The 21581-nt window shown below is 43.6% G+C and overlaps 2 protein-coding genes across 5 annotated transcripts in view; one reads left to right on the forward strand and one right to left on the reverse strand.

Moving 5' to 3' along the window:
- Positions 1 to 1684: 1684 nt before the first annotated feature.
- On the forward strand, positions 1685 to 10278 carry LOC310698492 (exendin-3-like). Its single transcript, XM_083485660.1, has 6 exons — positions 1685 to 1742; positions 2386 to 2427; positions 2966 to 3074; positions 4992 to 5144; positions 6274 to 6327; positions 9517 to 10278. The coding sequence occupies exons 3-6, from the start codon at positions 2974 to 2976 to the stop codon at positions 9524 to 9526; spliced, it is 318 nt and encodes a 105-aa protein (XP_083341786.1). The 5' UTR covers positions 1685 to 1742; positions 2386 to 2427; positions 2966 to 2973; the 3' UTR covers positions 9527 to 10278.
- Positions 10279 to 19787: 9509 nt separating this feature from the next.
- The window catches only part of SLC4A8 (solute carrier family 4 member 8), a 60217-nt gene continuing 58423 nt past the window's right edge, over positions 19788 to 21581 (reverse strand). For 2 of the 4 annotated variants that reach the window (XR_014521216.1, XR_014521217.1), the window contains exons 24-25: positions 20917 to 21100; positions 19788 to 20073 (exon numbers count right to left, since the gene is read on the reverse strand). Coding sequence is in view for 2 of the 4 variants with exons in the window: in XM_083484437.1 (XP_083340563.1) it covers positions 21025 to 21100 (76 nt within the window). In the remaining 2 variants the exon portion in view is untranslated. The remainder of the gene's footprint in view (positions 20074 to 20916; positions 21101 to 21581) is intronic. The other 2 variants (XM_083484437.1, XM_083484438.1) reach the window with 1 other exon arrangement.

A 21581-nucleotide genomic window follows, 5' to 3' on the forward strand; every position in this document is an offset into this window, starting at 1 on the left:
CAACTGTCCACAGGCCAGATTGAGAAGACGATTTGGCTGGATCCGGCCCCTGGGCCTTAGTTTGCCTACCCCTATCCTATCCTACACTTACCCTTCCTTGGTGGTAACATAACCATGTGTGCCCCTTGCTGACATCAGCCATCTGAGATGATCACCTTACTTTTCCCAATGTTACGGCTGGACCTGCACATACCACAGCCAACATGAAGCTGAAGGAACTCCATTTGTTCATATTCCCTGTTATTTTCTAAGTGGGCCAGGAAAAGCTTCCATTATTGGTTTGCAGTCATTCCTTGCTTTAGAGGGAAAGGCACTGGCGGTGGCATCCTCCCTGTGGCAGCCATGTCAGGATGGGGCCAGGCAATGAAGTTGAGAGAGCTCCAGGCTGGTGGCTGTAACCCTGCAGGTGGTGAACGCTGTCTCTCCCTGTCTTGTTTTATGTTCCATTCTTCCACTGTCCTTCTTGTTGCTTATGTTTTGCTAGAAGAGAAACTTCTCTCTGAAGGAATGTGCACTTACCTCTCTCACTTTCTCAGTATATGTGTGTGGTGGGAAGAGGAAGAGGAAGAGGAAGTGGAAGAGGAAGAGGAGACAGATCACGGGCAACTGGTAACTAGAGTGGCCTAAAGCACTTCCAAGACTGAACCTTCCACTCTTTGAAATTAGTTGATTAATCAAGTATAAGTTTCATGTTGATAATTATGGACAGCATCTTTTCCAGAGCATACAAAAGACACTGTCATTTGAAAGTACCTTTGACTGAAAGAATCTTCAAGTTACAGTAACAGGAAGCACGATTCCTATGGTAACTTCAAGCCTAACACATTTATTGTAGGTAAACTCTGTAGACGAGAGCCCATTTCATCCGTTGGATATTGCATAAATCTTTGTTGTCAAGGGGTATATGCAGTTTGGTATGGAGCGTGGGGGGAGTTTATGGACAGTGGGGCCCAAAAGTCACAAAATGCAAATGATAACCGTAAGCCTATCACATCTCTGTATAAATTCCAAATGAATACAAACCTAGACATTCATTCCCAACCAGTTGCAGCTAAGATCACTTCCCTTGCTTTGCTATTTTAGCCCCTGAAGAAGGGCAATTGCCTTCTGTGGTGGAAACGATGCTCCAATCTAGACTGAGTCCAAATGCAGTCACTTTGAATTTGCTAATGAATTCTCCCTTTTCACCTTCATACTGGAACCTTAGATGTTAGCAGCCGAATCCTGAGAGACAGAAATGTCTCCCCAATAGTCTCTGAATGTTGCAGGTTGGTGTTGTGGTGTGTGTTCTTTTATCTCTCTTTCCCTCTTCTTGTTGTTTTGGAAGAGAAAGGTGTTTGGAACATCACTCCTTCAGGCTCACACAGGATGTGGCCCTGCAACAGACACACACACACACACACACACACACACACACACACACACACTTCTCCAGTAAGGAAGAAGCGTGCTGTTGACTTGCATTGTGGAGAAAACCTTGCTGAAGGCACTGCTAAGGAGTCCTGCAATGGTCACATCTTCTCTATGGACCCACTTAAAAATAGAAAAGGAAAGAAAGATCCGGTAATGATTCATAACTGGCCCATCCAACCAAAATCATGAACACCAATGACCTACCTGTCATCTTTTAGCATTCCACTAACAAGCTTAAAAACCCTGGTAAGGAATAGCATTAAGCCACAAAATCAGCTCACAAAGAGAAAGGACTCAGGATTTAAGGAGAATCTTGCGTCTTTCGGAAGGTAAGCAATATTCTCTTCAGCCGCACCATCCGTCTGTATAAGACTCAATCTATAGCACTTTAAATGAGGCATTAACTAATGACAGAGGGGTAGGAAGTCTCTATTACATTCAAAGTAGCGGGGAGAAGGCAGATATCGGGTTTTCTAAGCTAAGTCATGAAGGAATGTGATTGCTTTCAGTTTATCCAAAGTGAGACATCATCCTAGGTGCAAACAGCTATTCTTTTAAAGGAAATAGATTGGGAAAAGCAAGGCATTTCTGAAATGTCATTGTATAGTTGGCACTTTGGCTGGGAATAGCTTGCAAAAGCACTCATCAATAAGTTCCACTAAAATGAAAAAGGCACACATGCAAATAAGAAACTCACTAAGCACTGAAATGGATGCTGTGGTCTTAAGCGTGCTTAGCTGCAAGTAAGGCTGGAGGAACAAGCGACAGCTTTTAAGAGCACAGAAGGTGGAACGACAGAGCCACAATTTCCCATAGTGTACACGTACATTTTCTCATTAGGCTTACTTGCTGGATTTGTTAGACTCCTTTCCAAAGAGATCGAGGCAATATGCAGCACCTCATATTGTAAAACATGTTTTTGAAAACTTTACCCCCTTTTTTATTATAAAAAAGCCTGTTTTCTCCAATCAGGTTTCTGAAGAACTACAAAAACTTGTGAACAAAGACAATAAGGTGAGTCTCTGCACAGCATGGACAATGATGCCTCTCTCTCTCTCTCTCTCTCTCTCATACCACTTTCATTATCTAGAGAGGAAGGACTCCTCTGTCTCCATGCGTTTGGGATTGCTATGTCAGCCTCATTTGACTGAACGGCATGAAATCAACTTCACATCAGCTTCTTTAGCTTAGCTGGTGTGTGCCAACTGCAAGTTCAAATGTTCAAAATCAGAAGGCTCTGGTCAAATAAGTTATATTCAGAGCAGACCCATTGAAATTTATGGACTTAAGTTAGCCACATATGCTAAATAAATAAATATGAAAAAAATAATAATTCCTATCGATCTACTACTCTGAGTATGGCTAACATTAAATGCAGCATGGAATCATGATTTGGATGTTTACAAACTCATTTTAAGAGTCGGGGGAGTCATTCTTTCCTTTGAACCCTTAAAAAGGCATCATTGTGTCATCTCCTAAACTGGTAGGTAAATGTAACTTTTAACAACAATGATCCGATTTCTGGTTCATTTATTTGCTTGTTTTGGTGCAGAAGGTCTGATGAAGAACACACAGTGGCTTTACCTTTGTGGGCTGGTTGCTGCAGCTTTTCTCCCCGTTAGCTGGCAAATGGTCCTGAAAGATTCGACTGATGAGTCCAGGTAAGAAGCATTTAAGAATGATCGACAGAATGGAGTTGAATCACAGGGACGCAGATACTTGATGAATCCTTGTGGAAATCTTCAGAATATATTTTCAGCACTGTCAAGCTGACTCCTAGAAATTTGAACCCTTTCCCCAATCCTGTAACGGAGGAAATAGGACGGTCAGTTTAAGATAATATGAGGAGATTAAATGGCAACCTCTGTCCACACCCCAGTTAAAGCAAAATTTAGAAATGTATGCCAGCTGAACTATATATTACTACATACTACTGCGTTTTTCCATGTATAAGACTAAGGGAGCTGGGCATGTTTAGCCTGGAGAAGAGGAGGTTAAGGGGTGATATGATAGCCATGTTCAAATATATAAAAGGATGTCACATAGAGGAGGGAGAAAGGTTGTTTTCTGCTGCTCCAGAGAAGCGGACACGGAGCAATGGATCCAAACTACAAGAAAGAAGATTCCACCTAAACATTAGGAAGAACTTCCTGACAGTAAGAGCTGTTCGACAGTGGAATTTGCTGCCAAGGAGTGTGGTGGAGTCTCCTCCTTTGGAGGTCTTTAAGCAGAGGCTTGACAACCATATGTCAGGAGTGCTCTGATGGTGTTTCCTGCTTAGCAGGTGGTTGGACTCGATGGCCCTTGTGGTCTCTTCCAACTCTATGATTCTATGATTCTAGGTTTTTTCCCTAAAAAATAATGTCAAAAATTAGGGGGCATTTTATACACGATAGTGTCTCCCTCCATTTTCTTAAATCTGAGTCCCCAAAAATAGGGGGAGTCTTAGAGACAGAAAAATACGGTGTATATAAACTGTGTGTTTACTTAAAACACAAGATGATGGTACAAGTTGGTGCCCTTTGTAAGTTGCATGGGAGCCTTATTTGTGGAAATAAGTTCAGGGTATGCATATGGAGGTCAAGCTCATGCCCCAGTCTGAACCCAAGCAGCTTATCAGGGACGCGGACTTATAAAAAATATTGGGGGGGCCCGGGAAAGCTCATGAATAATAAATAAGCTCATGAATATGCAAATAAAGTGGCGCCGCCTCCTCGTGAGCGAATAGGGGAGAGCGTGCTGCGCCTATTAATCAGCTCCGAAGGAAATTGGGTGGAGCTTTTGCTCGGGAGGGAGGGCAGGAGGCATGCAGCCCGACCCTGTGCATTTTGGGCTGGGGGAGGGGCGGCGATGGCGCTCTGCTGGAGGGGCGCCCGAGATTATTGGGGGGGCAGAGCCCCCCCAAACGAATTTTTGAGGGGGCTCGGGCCCCCTCAAGCCCGATGGAGTCGGCGCCTATGCAGCTTATGCACATTCAGTTTAAATTGTGAGCAGACTGTTCTGCAGACACAAATGTAACATGCCTAGATTGTGGATGCACAATCCTCACAAACAGCAGAATCGTGCAAACTGGCCTACACAGGTACTGTTTGTTTGTAGGTATATCATGTGCGTTCACAAGACCTACTGGTCGTGAATAAGTTGGGGTGGGTCCAGCAGGCATAACTATTACTACCCTGAATATATGTGTTCTCTTGTCACGGGACGTCTGCTGTGCAGGGCTTGTGGTAGCCAGTGTTTTAAAAAACATGATGGGTGTTACTCAGAGTGGACCTCTTGGAATTAAAGGACCTAACTTAGTCTTGTTCATTAATTTCCGTAGGTTCTACTCTGTGTAAAATTTAATTTTTTGGTAAGGTGTGATGTGCTATGAAGATACTCTTACTATGGTTAAAAGCAGGCATAGGCAAACTCGGCCCTCCAGATGTTTTGGGACTACAACTCCCATCATCCCTGACCACTGGCCCTGTTAGCTAGGGATGATGGGAGTTGTAGTCCTAAAACATCTGGAGGGCCGAGTTTGCCTATGCCTGGTTAAAAGGATGTATAATTCTGTCCTTTTTTGATTTTGGATACAGGTGGCAGTCTTATGAAACAGAAAGTGCCCATAGCTTTACATCTAATGTCAAAAGACATTCTGAAGGCACCTTTACCAGTGATTTTACTCAATATTTGGACAAAATGAAGGCCAAGGATTTTGTACACTGGCTCATCAATGCCAAACAGTACAGGTATGTGGTAGACTGCAGATCAGTTTTCCAATCAGAGTAAAGACAACAGGGCCAGCAGAGAGACAAAGAAGAATCAAAACCAAGGTGATTCCTGTATAACTATAAAAATACTTTCTTACGCAAGAGTAGGCAGACACAAGATAGTTCTTTGCTTTCTGCAGTAGGTCAGCATAGGTTTCAGAGTCCCAGTTGTTTGACAACAGCAAAACAGTGATTATAGTTTATTGTTCAAAGGTTTTATTCTGCTTTATTATGTTTTGTGCTTTTAAATTATGCCCTGCTTTGGGATTACAGAGGAGTGAAAAGTAGATAAGAAATGTTTTAATTTTTTTTTAAAAAAAAACACAACAACTTATAATTCAATAAGCAAAAGCTTGCAACCATGATTAGAAGGGAGGATGATTTTTCAACCTTGGTATGGTAACACTCCAGAATCAGATAAATGAGGGCGCTCTTAATCCTAAACCCATTTATTTAACCCTACTCTTCATTGATTGGGCCTCAATTTAGCAAAATTGAATTAAATAATCTACTGGTTGAAATGTAAAAGCTTCGTTTGTTGTTATTATTGCTATTAATATCATCATCAATACTACTATAGCTTGATTGATAATTATTCCCAATTCAGGAACAATCAGCAATGGGGTTATTTATCTAGCTGGTCTCGTTACGGTAAAATAGCTACAGGAAAGTCAGGCTTTAGATCAGTGGTAGGGAACTTTTGTTGCTGGACCATCTGTTGCTCTGACCATCCCATGCTTGCTGGGACTGATGGGAGTTGTAGTTCAGCAACATCTGGATGGTCAAAGGTTATTTCCACCTACTTTTAGATGTTTGGTGATTTGGCTCTGGCTTGGCTCTGTTAGGCTCCAATCCTATGCAACAGGGGTGGAGAACACACAGTCCTTCAGATGTTATAGGATTTCAACTCCATGCTTAGTACCAGCTAGTATGGCCAATGGTCAAGGATGATGGGAGTTGTAGTCCAGTTACATCTGGAGGGCCAAAGTTTCCCTGTGTCTTACCTAGGAACAGTTCCTATTGAATTCAGAGTTCTTTCTAAGTAGTTATGCACAGGATTACACTGTTACTGTTGTTTTCATAACTGTTGCCTTATTCCTATTCACAGCTATAAAAAGAGGTTCATTAAGGAAAGTTACCCACCTGGCTTTCTCTCATTCAGGTAAGTCTTTTTTTTTTAATAAATTTTTATTAGTTTTCCAAACACAAAATAAACACAGACAATATACAATACATAGACATACACACATATAAACATATATAATTTCATAACCGTCCTTTCATACACCTTACTTCTCGGACTTCCCCATACCTCCCCTTTTCTGCATCCTTATTTTATATTTCTTCAGCAACTCCTCAGTTTACTAATTATTCGATTCAATTTCTTTTAGATTCTTCTTTAACTTATTAATTACAGCTGCAATTCTCTATTTCCCAACTCCTTGACATTTTAACACTCCTGAATTTTACAACAAGTTCTAAGATATATTTTAAATTTCTTCCAATCTTCTTCCGCTGTCTCTTTCCCCTGGTCACGGATTCTGCCAGTCATCTCCGCCAGTCCCATGTAGTCAATCACCTTCGTCTGCCATTCTTCCAGCGTGGGTAGTTCTTGTGTCTTCCAATACTTTGCTAGAAGAATCCTTGCTGCTGTGGTAGCATACATAAAAAACGTCCTATCCTTCCTTCTCACCAATTGGCCAACAATGCCCAGGAGAAAAGCCTCAGGTTTTTTAGGGAAGGTCCATTTAAGGACCTTCTTAATTTCATTATAGATCATTTCCCAGAAAGCTTTTATCCTCGGGCAGGTCCACCAAAGGTGGTAAAAGGTACCTTCAGTCTCATTACCAGCATTTACTATTGGGCAAATGATAAATTTTTGCAAGCTTGACTGGGGTCATGTACCACCTGTACATCATTTTCATAATGTTTTCTCTTAAGACATTACATGCCGTAAATTTAGTACCGGTGGTCCATAACTGTTCCCAGTCAGCAAACATGATTTCATGACCAATGTCTTGTGCCCATTTAATCATAGCTGATTTCACCGTTTCATCCTGTGTATTCCATTTCAACAGCAAGTTATACATTCTCGACAAATTCTTAGTATTGGGTTCTAGCAGTTCTCATTCAGGTAAGTCTTACTGCATTTGAAAAGAGAACTGTTACCGTATGACTCACATCCTCAAGACAGATAAGCTTCAAGGGTTCTGACTTTCCCTATTTCTGGAAAGAGAAGGAGAAGCCAGTGGTCACATTTGACTGATTCAAATCCTTGTGTAATAGTAAATACTTCCCTATCTGCATGTCTGGAAAAATCATACACTATGAAATACAGCCATACCTTGGTTGACGAACGCCTTAGCAGTCAATCGTTTTGGGTCCCGAACGCTGCAAACCCAAAAGTGAGTGTTCCGGTTTGCAAACGTTCTTTTGGAAGCTGGATGTCCAGCAGGGCTTCCACAGCTTCCGATTGGCTGCAGGAAGCTTCTGCAGCCAACTGGAAGCCTTGCCTTGGAAGTCGAATGAACTACCAGAACAGATTCCATTCAGCTTCCAAGGTACGACTCTACAAGTGATTTTTACCAGTCTCACAGATGCCACTTCAATCACAGTAAGCCCACAACTCATACACATTTAATTCGTGCACATTCAGCTTTAAATGCATGGCAAAAAAATTAAAAGGGAGGGAAAATGGTTCCAGGAAAAATGACAATCCCACCCACCCTTGAACCCAGGGTGTTTTGGCTTTAGTCGTGATCCTCAGAACATAACCCCTGTTTAAGTTGCAGTCTTACTGTATTGGATTGTATGAGTTCATTGAATAATCTTAGGACAGTCACTGTCTTTCCACCCAACCTACTTCACAGGGCTGTTCTGTACTTGAGCTTCTTACAGAAAATAGGAAATATCGTATTTTTCGCTCCATAAGATGCACCAGACCATAAGACGCACCTAGTTTTTGGAAGAGGAAAACAAGAAAAAAAATATTCTGAATCCCAGAAGCCAGGACAGCAAGCGAGATCACTGCGCAGCGTGCAGCCTTTCCCGGGCAGCAGGATGAAGTCTCCCCTTGCCCAGGAGAGGCTGCACATGGCTAAGCAAGAAGCCAGGACAGCCAGCAGGATCGCAGCGCAGCGATCCTGCTGGCTGTCCTGGCTTATGGGATAGCTGCGCGCAGCCTCTCCCGGGCAAGGGGAGCCTTCATCCCCCTGCCTAGGAGAGGCTGCGCATGGCTAAGGCTTCCCCGAGAGCCACGCTCCCTTTAAAAGCCATGAAGAGCCTTAAAGGAAAATATTATGAAAATGATTTATAGGTGGTACATGACCCCAGTCAAGCTTGCAAAAATATACCACTTGTCTGATAATAAATGTTGGAAATGTAAAGAAACTGAAGGTACTTTCTTCCACCTTTGGTGGGCGTGCCCAAAGATTAAGGACTTCTGGGAAATGATATATAATGAAATGAAAAAAGGTACTTAAATGTACCTTCCCTAAGAAACCAGAGGCCTTTCTCCTGGGCATTGTCGGCCAATTGGTGTCAAAGAAAGATAGAACATTTTTTATGTATGCTACAACAGCAGCAAGAATACTCATAGCAAAGTACTGGAAGACACAAGATCTATTACCCACTCTGGAAGAATGGCAGATGAAGGTGATAGACTACATGGGACTGGCTGAAATGACTGGCAGAATCCGAGACCAGAGGAAAGAGACGGCGGAAGAAGATTGGAAGAAATTTAAAATCTATCTTAAGAGATATTGTAATATTAATGAGTGTTAAAATGTTATGATTATAGAAAGTACGTGGATTACAGTTGTAAAGATTAAGTTAAAAGAAAAGAAAAGAATACAACTAGATAAAATTAAGGGTGAGGATTTGCTGAATTAAATTTGAAATTGGAATGCAGAAAGGGGAGGTATGAGGAGGTCGGTGAAGTAAGTTTTAAGAAAATAAGGTTTTGAAATTATACTTGTTTGTTTTTGTGTTTGTTTGTAGTGAGTATGTTTATATAATTTGTGAAAATTCAATAAATATTATTATTTAAAAAAAATTAAAAGCCCTGAAGAGCCGCACACACGCTCCATGTGGCTCTTTAAAGGGAGTGCTGAGCAGAGCCTCCCGCCTGCATTCGCTCCATAAGACTCACACACATTTCCCCTTATTTTTTAGGAGTGGAACAGTGCGTCTTATAGAGTGAAAAATACGGTAGTTCAAAACTATTTTTCTGAAAGCAGGAGGTGTGCAGCCCCCACCCATAATTGGCCCAGGCAGCTGCTAGAGCACCCCTAAATTCCTATTGACCTGAACTCAGTCCATCTCCTTATTCCATGATCTATCACTTTTACAGATATGCGTAAAAGGAAAACTCAAAATACAAGAATCCCGAGTTCCCCGGCTTTGATGTCCAGCTTCAGCCAACACTGGAGTCTTTTGCTCGACATGGTCTTACCATCATTCTTCAACTCTTCATTGTTTCCAAGTTGGTGAGCTACAGGCACTTATGAAACTTGCTGCTAAAGCTGTCTGCACTAAATAATGGCACATTAAAAGTGGTTTCTTCCAGCCTCTCTCTTTTGATTTCCCCTGTGTTCCTTGGAGGTGTTTGATGTTAAAGGCGGGATTTATGGGTCAAAACACACCAATGTAAAGGTTCTGTTTTTAATAAGATGTAGATTCTAAACAGTCTGGCCTCCAATAGTTCCAACAGTCTACAACTCCAGGTAAAAGGAATGAAGCAGCATAATTGCTGATGAAAGTTTTAAATGATTGCTAGGTACTCATCGCCTAGGACATCCAAGCCATGGTCCATCAAAATGGGAAGCTGTGCAGGTGTGCTGGTCCCGGGGGGTTACAGTGTGGTGTGGTCCAAGTCCAGTCCGAGGTTGAGGGTATGGGGCTGTCCGTCAAGGCTGAAGCGGGGTCCAAGGCAAGGAGTCGGGTGAGGTCAGGAACTCTGGCAGAAGAGCAGGACAGGGTGCCGGCGGGAACAGGTTACCAACAATGTTGCTCCCGCAACCTGGGACTGGGGCTAGCTGGCTTTTATCTGCTCCGAGGCATAGGGTGGCCCCGGTCCACAGGTGACTCACCTCTCCTGGCCTGGAGGCAAGCACTCCTCCTGCAAGAACTTGGTTCCCTCCACCTCTCTGCCCTGAGCCTCTGCAATCCAGAGGCAACCTCACCTTCCCCTGACGGGGCTGAGAGTGGAGCACCTGCAGGCAATGGGTCCTCTATCACCTCCGGAGCCAGAGCAGATTCAGCTGGTGTCTGCTCCTGAGGCACAGGTGAGAGCCCTTCAGGTTCAAGCCCCTGCCCCAGCTCAGCCGGCCCTGGAGGTGGAGACTCCTGTGCAGGCTGGGATTCCTCAGGTTCAGCCTCTGAATCTGATTCCCAGGCCATCACAGCAGGCACAGAACCTCAGCTCTGCTTCCCTGTTGTACTTTGCATGTTGATAGCAGCATCTGGGCTTGAGGAGACATGTGGTCCTCACCTGTCCTGAGACTAATCCAGCTGAGGAATCACACACCTCCTTCCAGATCCAGCCAGCCCCACCTGGCCAGTTAGTGAGCTGGGCTGTGTGCCCTTGCCTGTCTCAGCTTCCTAGAGAGTTCCTCCCACTCCTCCCTATGCCTTGGCACCTGCTGTGTTTGTGGAGATGGGGACACCTCCAGCTCTGGTAATGGGTCCTGCTTCTCTGATGCCTGTGCACTGATCTCCTCGCCATCCTCTGACACCCTGTGAGTACTTTCTACGCCCCCAACCTCTTCCTCCTCCATCTGCAGCTTGTTCTAATGTGTACCAGTGGAGATGGCAGTACTGAATCGGTAGCTCATGTCCTTCTGGCTTGCACTCTTTATAAAGATTTGAAGAGTGAGGTTATCACCCCTCCATTCCAGGTCGCCCAACCACTGTTACAGTGTCCTTTCTCTTGGCAGATCAAGATGAGCAGGTGACAGCAAAGGTTGCAAGGTTTTTAGCCGGGGCAATTAAAGTAAGCTCCATTATTTGACTATTGATTCAAACCCCCAAAATGTATTTTATATAATTGACTTTTTACCTTTAACCTCTGTATACCGCATTTTGTTTGTTTTATTGCTATGGCTGGTGGCTGATGCAAATAAAGATTCATTCATTCATGTGTACCAGTTGTTGCTACACCCATCGCCAGGATCCGTTTCCTCCTCTGCATTGTCCTGCCAGCTCATGACATGAATTCTCATATTGTCCCCATCTTCCTCCCTGCTGAATTGTACAAGGAATAACATTGAGACAAGGGAGGTGGGAACCGGCAGGCTGTGAGTGCCACACTTGGACTGGCTATAGATAAGACGGCAAAGAAGTGGGGGGTGGCAGAGAGCAGACTGCATTTGGTGGGGCACAGCCCCACTCACCTATGCAGACTATCTTCCAACGTTGCATGCTTTTTCATGTATAAAGACTTCCCCAGAGGACATAAGACCTCTTTCTTGTGCTGGGTTTCCACCCTGGGACATTTGAAAGAATATCAGAGACAAGAGTGGCTTCCAGCATATGCAGAATGCATATATCTCACCAATGAGCAACCACAGAAGGTAAGGGCTTTCATATCTGAGGGCTTGAATCAAGGGTACAACTGACTCCAGAACTCTCTTAGTTATAAGCTATGCACACTTACCGTATTTTTCGCTCTATAAGATGCACCTGACCATAAGACGCACCTAGTTTTTAGGGGAGGAAAACAAGAAATAAGAAGCCTCCTGAGCGAAGAGGGAGCGCTCCTCCCTCTTCGCTCAGGAGGCTTTGCGGGGCTATCCCTGAAGCCAGGAGAGCAAGCGGGATTGGTGCGCACTGATCTCGCTTGCTCTCCTGGCTTCAGCGAAACCAAGCCTCCTGGCTTCCCCCCAACCTCCTGCTAGAGTCATGCACTCTTTAAAGGGAGCGCGGCTCTTGGGGGCTTTTCTAGGAGGTGGGTGAAAGAGACAGAGCTGCACACTCTGTCCCTTCCCCCACCTCCCACAAAAGCCAGGGATAGCTGTGCGAAGCCTCCGGAGGGCAGCGGGATGAAGGCTCCTCTGCGGAGGCTTCGCGTGGCTAAGCTAGAACAGCTAGAGGGAGCGTTGCACAGTGCTCCCTCTCACTGTTCTGGCTTCTGGGATAGCCCACGAAGTCTGCATTCGCCCCATAAGACGCACACACATTCCCCCTTACTTTTTAGGAGGGGAATAGTGTGTCTTATAGAGCGAAAAATACGGTGCATTGAAATACGTGGGACTTGCTTCTAAGCAATGTGACATTGGACTGGGCAGACATTTTGAACTGCAGCTCCCATCAGGTCCAGCTAGCGTGACCATACTGTGTTATGGTCCAAAACATCTGGAATGTATCAAGTCAGGGATGGCTGCTGTGGATTATACATTCATACGAAGCCTGGTGCAAATCTACTTCGTTTGCGAAGTTCACTGGAAGTTGGTCTTGAGCTGCAGTGGGGGTCCCCATATATTTTTAAAAGAGCAGTGCTTCCTTTCAGCATTGAGGTGCTCAGGAGTTTCATAAGGGGGGAGGGGATAGCTACTCAGGCTCAGAGCATACCAAAAGGAAAAGGGAAAGAGAAGGACAGTTGCAAGGAGCAATTTCAGCCAGAAGCAAAGAGGGACGCTGACAAAAATATGTGAAGACAGTCCAGCCTGGCCTCTAGCATCTGCTTATTACCTATGTCTCAAGATGTTTTCTGTTGCACACAGAATCTGGCCTCTGGTAGTTCTTGTGATATGCTTACTGCACTCCCAACTAAATTTGAAAGGATTGTGATGACATCACTCCTGGCAAAGTTCTCGATTTCCTGTTAAGACATCCTTGCTACGAATCCTATTGCATCACTTTTCTCAATATTCATGTGGGATACATAATGCAACATTGCATCCTTGGGCTTTGCACTAATTAACCTGGAAGAGGCTTCCACTACTGGTGACTCACTAAGTGACAACCCACCTGTCATGCGCAGTGGCCTGCTGGGGTTCAATAAACTCCCTGTTTTTACTGGTGGACTGAGACTGCACAAACAGGAAGGGATGGTTGCATCTAGCAGGGTGCCACACATGGCTGCTGGGAATACATCTGGCTTGGTAGGTCACAAGTTGGACAGGCATGATCTGAAAGTCCTCCTCCTGCTCAGGGACCAGGGATCTGTAAATTCTGTAAATACTTCCCTTTGTGATATGATGGAGTAAGTGTGAAAGACTATACAGTGGCACCTCGGGTTACAGATGCTTCAGGTTACAGATGCTTCAGGTTACCTCGGGTTAAGAACTTAATTCGTTCTGGAGGTCCGTTCTTAACCTGAAACTGTTCTTAACCTGAAGCACCACTTTAGCTAATGGGGCCTCCTGCTGCCGCCGCGCCACCGGAGCACGATTTCTGTTCTCATCCTGAAGCAAAATTCTTAACCTGAGGTACTATTTCTGGGTTAGCGGAGTCTGTAATCTGAAGCGTATGTAACCCGAAGCATATGTAACCCAAGGTACCACTGTTTCTGTGATGTCTTGATGATGCATCCTGAGGTGTATTCTGGGACACTTTAAAATACTGAAATACTTTATTAAAATAAAGACATGGAGCATATACTGTGTGTTAATATATCCATTTCCAGATGTGTTTTGAAAAGGCCTTTAAAAATCCAACATCCTTTTCCAACAGAAACCATTGTCTTCTGAAAATACACTGTAGAGAGAGTGCTTAGACAAATAAGGGCAGCTTTTATTTTACATTTCTCCTTGTTATTTTGGGTGAGTATGTAGATGACAGGCACAATCCTGATTGTCAGAATTTCATCATCAGTGACATTTTAGTCATAAACCACAAGGCAGAAACCAATGCCTGTAACTATAGAACCAAACAAAAACTATACTATAGTACCGTATATACTTGAGTATAAGCCGACCCGAATATAAGCCGAGGCACCTAATTTTAGCACAAAAAAACTGGGAAAACGTATTGACCCAAGTATAAACCGGTTCACCACACCACAAACCGGGTGGTGGCGGGAGCGGCGCAGGAAGAACATTGGAGGAAGAAAGGGCTGCTTTTGGGCTGCTCGTTCTTCCTCCGCCGTCGCCGACAGTGGCAAAGGTGGAAGATGAGGAAGGAGCAGCCCGAAAGGACCCTCACTTGAGTATAAGCTGAGGGGGGCTTTTTCAGCATTTAAAAATGTGCTGAAAAAGTTGGCTTATACTTGAGTATATACGGTAAATAATGATGATGATGATTGATTGATTTATATTCTGGCCATCTGACTGTACATTTCCATAATATTTGTTTCTTGGGTGAATTTAGCAAAAACCCTTTTTATCGTGCACAAAACAAGTAGCCAGAGCCAATCTTCCAATTTTCATATTTTATTTACAACATGGAGTGTTTTTTTGAAATTACATCTCTTACAACAAAATAAATATTTTTTTTCTTTTATTTCTAAAAAGAAAATAATCTCTCTATTTCTACATGTAGCGATTATAGGAGGAAGGAAATACGCTAGAAAAAATGTGCCAGCACCTTTTCTTTATTTGATTCCCCTCCTTCTCCAGTATGAAGCACTTCTTGTGCGTTGTGGTTTTCAAAGAAGACAGACCCTGCCTTAAGAAGTGACACAGATTCTGTTATCTAAAGCCTTTCAGACAACAAGCTTGTTGGGAGATACTGTGGAACCTGGAGTCCAGGTTAAACCCCACCCCGAAACATTTGTCATCTAATCCCTGTCAGCTATGAGCCATTTCCCTCCTTCCCATCAATACTGGGATGAAGTCAAAATTCTTGCTTTGCTCGGGGATAAAGGCTTAGGTTGGCCCAACTGGTTTGTGGTTTCTCTTATGAATGGGGCTAGGAAGGAACAGCAGTGTGCTCAAAGATTCTTTCCTACCAAATAATCCTAGCCAGCTGTCTACCCTCCACATCCACACACCGAAAGAAAGAAAGAAAGAAAGAAAGAAAGAAAGAAAGAAAGAAAGAAAGAAAGAAAGAAAGCTCTGCACGACTGCCTCAGGTTGCAAAAGTTCATGTTCTAAGACTCATGTAAATGTTGACAAATTCCCCAACCCTTGAGCTAGGAAGCTATAGGAGAAGTTCAGTGTAGCACTAAGCAGATAACTCCATCTACTTGCCCAATGGAACAACCAGCCTTGTCCTCCCGCATGAGCTGTTCTGGCAATTCTCTGAACCCCATTATCCTAGTAGAAGTCCTTGCATGGGCCTCCTTAACTGAATGGGTGGCATTCAAGAAAGTTTTACTGGACCTACAGTGGTGCCTCGCAAGACGAAAAGAATCCGTTCTGTGATTCTCTTCGTCTAGCGGTTTTTTCGTCTTGCGAAGCAAGCCCATTGACAGATTAGCGGATTAGCGCTATTAGCGGCTTTTAGCGGCTTATCTGCTGATCGGATCAGCTGATAAGCGGCTTAGCGGCTTAGAAAAAGGGGGGAGGGGGGGAAAACCCGCAGGAACTCGCAAGGCATTGTCGTCTTGCGAAGCAAGCCCATAGGAAATTCGTTCTGCGAAGCACCTCCAAAATGGAAAACTCTTTCGTCTAGCGAGTTTTCCGTCTTGCGAGGCATTCGTCTTGCGGGGCACCACTGTAACTTAGTAATGTTCATGAATTTCAGTGACTCTGAGTAAAACTTAGTTGCATACCACCCCATACATTTCAATTTTTGCAAGCAGAATCACCAGGCTACGCCCAGCCATGCTTTGTGTTTTTCTCCTTGCCTTCCTAAATTCCCATAGACAACCGCTCTTGGTTAAAAGTCTTCACTTCTTGGAGCTGGGACCTGCTTCAAGTCCAGCCCCCCCCACACACACACACACACTTTTCTTTAGTCCAGAATAATCCCCAACCATTCTGAACTATGATTCCCGATAGCTCCACAGATCCATCATGCAGCAACACCTTTCTACATTAGACCAAATGAGATTGTTTCTGTCACTTTCTGCTCAGTGCCCATCCAGCACTCTATGATTTGGCCTACAGATAGTGTAGGGTTACCTAAAAGTTTGTGCTGCTTTCCTTTGTTTAGCCACAGATGCCCCTAGAGTCGAGAGAAACTACATATCTTGGCCTCCTATCAAGATTGCCAAGCAAATATTGCAGGGCCCTTTTGCAGAGACAAGCTGGAGATGCTTAGGGTAGAATTGAAAGGAAAGCTGCTGATTATTCATGGCATGAAAATGCAAATTGTCACTTGGCATACAAGGAGAACCATGAATAGAATGAATGCAAATATTAACGCAGATACTCTGGTTTTTCTCAGCTTAATTTTCATGGCAGGTCAAGTGGTGGAGATTTTGAAATTCAAGTCAGAAAGGAAATTCAAAACTGCGTTTCAATAAAGTGGTGCTTGGTAGATATAGCTCCATCCATTATTTGACCTGCAATCCAGTTAAATTCAAGCCGCTGACACCTATACCTAACAGTTATTGGGAGTTCCTCTGACTTCAATGAAATGGCCAAGCAAACAGGAATGTAACAGTGGCCCAAAACAATATTTCATCGGTGACAAAGGAGAAACCTGATTCTGCTACACACTATTTTTTTCTGCCTCTGCTTTACCCTGACTAGCTAAATCCCATCACACTTATGTTCCTAATTCACCAAACTTTGCCTTGGCTCAATCCCTTACCTGGCAGCTATTATCTTGCTACCACTTGCTTTAGCTCTACTCATTAATGCTACCTGGGCAGCGGACAGAATTTCTGAAATCCTAACGAGCAAATCCTAATGCTAAATGTTCTCACCAATGAAGTATCTTAAAACAATCTCAATTTTGCATCGGGGGGGGGGATCACCCCAAGGTTCAGAGTGACTTGCAAACGATTTGCATCCTGTCTCCCAAACCTGCCTCCAGCTTAGGATTGGTAGGTTTACCCTGACCAATTCAGCATGCCCATTCCTGCAGGGCATTTAATGCTCTCTGTTCCCAAGGACAACAGGTGTAACCTAACAGACCTCTTGCCCACTTTCCCCCATGAAATATACGCCTCTATTCAAGTTGTATAATCTCGTAAACCGCTCTCAGCATAAGGAATTAAGCCCAGATATGAAACATGCACCTTTGATCTCCTGCCAGTCTTAAAGGCTGCTTACTTAAAGCATGGAATCCCTACAATTACAGCCACTTTAAAAGGGCAATGCCACCACTTTGACTACCCCTCCACAGCTCGTGTGCTTGTGAAAGAGATGGCTTTGCTCACACCCTTGGAACACAAGACTGCAATGCAGAGCCAGATCAGTTGGCAAGGATGGCAGTCAATAGTGGGGAGTGGGATTTAAGTATGTATGTATGTAAGTTCTTGGCTCCTCCCTTGCTTGCCTCTGTGTGCCATAAAAGGGCCAGCAATGCAACACAAGAATCTGAGCCAGGGTACTGTCACCCAAAGGAGGCAGACTGTGGAAGACAGTACCTCCTGGCTCTCACCTTATCACCAAGAACTCATACTCTGAAAGGGGGATAAGGAGAGAGGACTTTTGCTCATTGCCGATCATGTTGTCTATCAATAAAAGTTGTGCTCTTCTTTTCAGTCCAGCTCTTGAGTCTCATGTCTTCATTCTGGGTCTTGATAATAATAATTTTAATATTTGTACCCCGCCCATCCAGCTGGGTTTCCCCAGCCACTCTTGAGGCAAACATTTACAAGGAAAATAAACCACTCACAATTCTATCCACCATGCTGGTTTTCTTCACATAGCCAAGAGATGAAGGAATATTGATAAGGAGAGAAGTGGAGAAATGAGCAATGTAGTTTGGCTTAAGTTTCATGGAAGGGTAACAGATCTAAATTGCACTTAGATCGAGGTGGAATGAAACTGCTAAAGATTTGCAGCATAAACTGCCACCGCTTCCTCCCAAAAAAATATTGGCAGCAAGAATCGCTGCTAAGAGTCTCCATCACAGAACTTCTGTTCCAGGGTTTCTACTGTGAAGGAATAGCTTTAAATGAGTTTTCAGCATGTGGTATTGTTGTTCCCAGCTTAGTACCCTCTTTCCCAATGTGTCCTCAATAAACACATGTCCAACTTCTGAAAAATATCAATTTACTTGGTACAGAAAAACCTACAGGAAGAACTTGAGAAAAGACAACAGTGTTCTGTCTAGGTTGGAGAATCCTGACCTACACACCTGGCCTATCATCCCTGCCTTGTCCCTCAAAGGTTTTGACAAAGTATGGATTGGCCATTGCAGAGCACTGCTTTATGAGGAAATCAACACACACACAATCTGGCTCTTGGGTACAAAAAGGCAGCAGAAATCAGGACAGATATTATTGATTTGTTCTGAAAAGTCAGCAGGCCATGCCCATCTCTTTCTTGTCTATTTAAATTTTTTAACTTCTCTGAATTTTGAGGGGCCCAGGATGGTCAAAATGCTATGCAACCAATTCTTTTGAGGTGCCAGCAGGTTTGGAAGCATAAACTACTTATGCTACCATCAGCCCCCCTGCCACATAGTCAAAGCACCAGATTGGATGGGCGAGGAAGCAGAGTGAGTCCCTGCTCTGTAATACAGTTATGTCTCCCTCCCAGTTGCAGTAGCGGATAATGCACAGGGCCCCAATGGAGCAAACTGGTTGGTTGGCTTCCTTGAAACCTGCCCTTGGGGCACCTGAAATCATGACATCAATTCAAATGACCAAGCATCACTTGGGGCAATAGCATCGGCCCTAGTCATCATTTCTTGGCCAATTAACACTTGGGGAGGTTCACTTCTTGACCTGAAAAGGCACACAAGAACCATGCTTGAGAACCCCAATGTTCTCAAATGATAATAGAAAACAGAATAATCAAGAACCAAATTTCTGTCTAGTAGATCAATTAGCTCTGATGTCATGAACTAAGTTTCCATGCACTGAGGCACTGAGACTCCTGGCCCAATCGCCTCAAAGGCAACTTTTGATGTCTGTTGTTTTGTTCTCAATCTATGAACTCAACATTTCTGATGACATTTCTGGGCTCAACTGCTGCTCTCCCCATATCAGTCCACTTTTGCCCTCATAATACATTGGGCTGCAGGGATTTGTCAAGAGAGTGCCGATTGTGGTATCAATAGCTGTTGACACAATTGCCCTTCTCTAGCCTGCTAGCTCATTTACATTGCTATGGTCAATGGCTTGGTTGCTTTTACCTAGACCATGAAGATCACACACACAGACAAATCAACACAGATATGTTTGGCCCATGTCTATATTGTGACTGAAACATGTAAATGTTCTGATGAATTAGGGTTTCATCATAAAGTAGCTAAAAGGAATTAAAATAATGTGACCTAATTTTTTCTAAAATGAGCATTTCAGAAGGCCATTCCCCGCCCCACATTTTCTTGTAAGTTATCTCTTATCAGTTGCTTCTGTGATTCTGTGTAGAAACTCAGGCAAACCCTAACTGAACTACTTCTGCAAAGAATAAGTAAATACAAAGAATAAAAAAAGGAAATCCAAACATAGTGGTGGTGTTGTACATTCAAAGTTTAAAAGGTTAAAAAAAACAGACACTGAAGAAGGAGACTTTAAGTATGCAGAGACAGCAGTCTCTCTATAGCTAAGAAACTGCAACACGGCAAATGTACACACACATACACACACACACACACACACACACACACACAGGCTTTAACACTGAATTATCATTGTTTCATGTGCGTCTTGATTTGCTGGTCTGAAGATAATTAGGATGCCCACTGAAGCACACTAAAGGATATTCAAAACACTTCCGAATGGCTTTTTAATATGAACCCAGTTACTTGTGTGAAGGAAGTACTGGGGCAGTTTGTTTGCTTGCACCCTTTTCTATTGCGAAAGCATTTTTCTTCCTTGCCTGCATGTCTTGGCTCTTCCCTGAGTCATCTTCGTGTGCTGCTGCTCCTCGTCCAAAGCCGAGGGGCATGAATGGCAAAGCTGTGAACCAAAACATGCTATTAGAGATAGATTAATTCTGGACATTCTGAAGGTAGGAATCAATGCGGTTTCTTCTCCAAGCTCCATCTTCTTCTATCAAAGATGATTTAGGGTAACACAAGAGGTGCAGGGGCACTGGGTGCACAACCAAGGAGGGTGACTTCTCAGAGCCCAGTAAGCACTTGCCTGGCTTGAAGGAGGAGGCATGAGGGCTCTTACAGGGTTCTAGAGTCTTCCTGTCTCCTTCGCAAAGCCAGGCAAGTGTTTACCAGGCTTTGGGAAGGAGGAGGGAGGGCTCTAGGACCTTGCCAGAGCCTTATGCTTCCTTCCCAAAGCCTTGTTTACCTGGCTTAAGCCAGAGGGCCAGAGGGTAGCTAACAGGACCAGTGGTCAGGGATGATGAGAACTGTAATCCCAAAACAGCTGGAGATACAAGTTTGGAAACCTTGGACTAGATGATCCTCATGGTCCCTTCCAGCTCTATGAATCTATGGTTCTATGACTCTAAGTCCGAGAGCATGAGAAACAGTGTCAGTTTGCCTATCAGTGACTGCCAAATGCTTGGATCCTTTGCACACAGAAATACAGCGCAAAATAGATTAGATGTGCTACCAGACAGGGAGCTCCTAGCACTACCTAATGATTGCTCCACTGTTGTAATAGAAGTGTAGCATTGCAATAGACTTTCCACAGTCCAGACGGCATAATGTTTTGTGTCTGCATGCACACTCTGCTATGTTCTGTCCACCTTAGTGAATGTGGAATAGCATGCTATTTTTAAAACACTTTATTTTGCAGGGTGGGTGTGGGTGAAATTGTTTAATGCTCTGCTCTCGCCAGTACCTTAAATTAACCACTCTAGCTGGCTGGCTTGAAGAATGCATGGGTAAGTACAGGTCCAGGGTCACTGTACAGCGAAATCTCCGTACCTCTACTCTTGATTTAGAGCATTTATTGATTCACGATGTTCTTCCACAAGATTGTTTTAGCCATTTCGTCAGTGATGTTGATTTCTAAAGGATCAGGCCTGCAATAATCATTTTAGTTAGAGATTAACTCCTAGGACAGTGAAATTAAAAGCACTGCAAAATAATGCAAAGTCAAATAAGAGTTTTGTAGTACCTGAAAGACTAACAAGTATGGCCATCTTTAGATCAGTTGCAGAGTGTCCTGGTAGACTCTCTGCTACTGATCATAAAAGTGGCAATTCTTGAAGAAATCAGTTTCAAAGGGAAGCTCCAGTGTGAAACTGCTGAATTCCAATTCACCAAGAAGTTCAGCTCTGTTTATTTGTAACTGAATAGACAATGGTCTCCTTGCCCACTACAGATGTTAATTAACATAGCATTGCCAAGTTGAATTTCTCTCCCTGCTATTGTAAAAGGCCACTGGAACACAAAATAAGAGATATTCAAAAATAAAAATAAAAGAGGAAACATGCAATTTCTGGATATCTGGAATTCACCAAAATTATAGCAAGCATTGATCACTCATTTAGTGCCATTGAA

Source organism: Podarcis liolepis (genome assembly GCF_965112155.1).
Source record: "Podarcis liolepis genome assembly, chromosome: 2".
Classification (NCBI taxonomy): domain Eukaryota; kingdom Metazoa; phylum Chordata; class Lepidosauria; order Squamata; family Lacertidae; genus Podarcis; species Podarcis liolepis.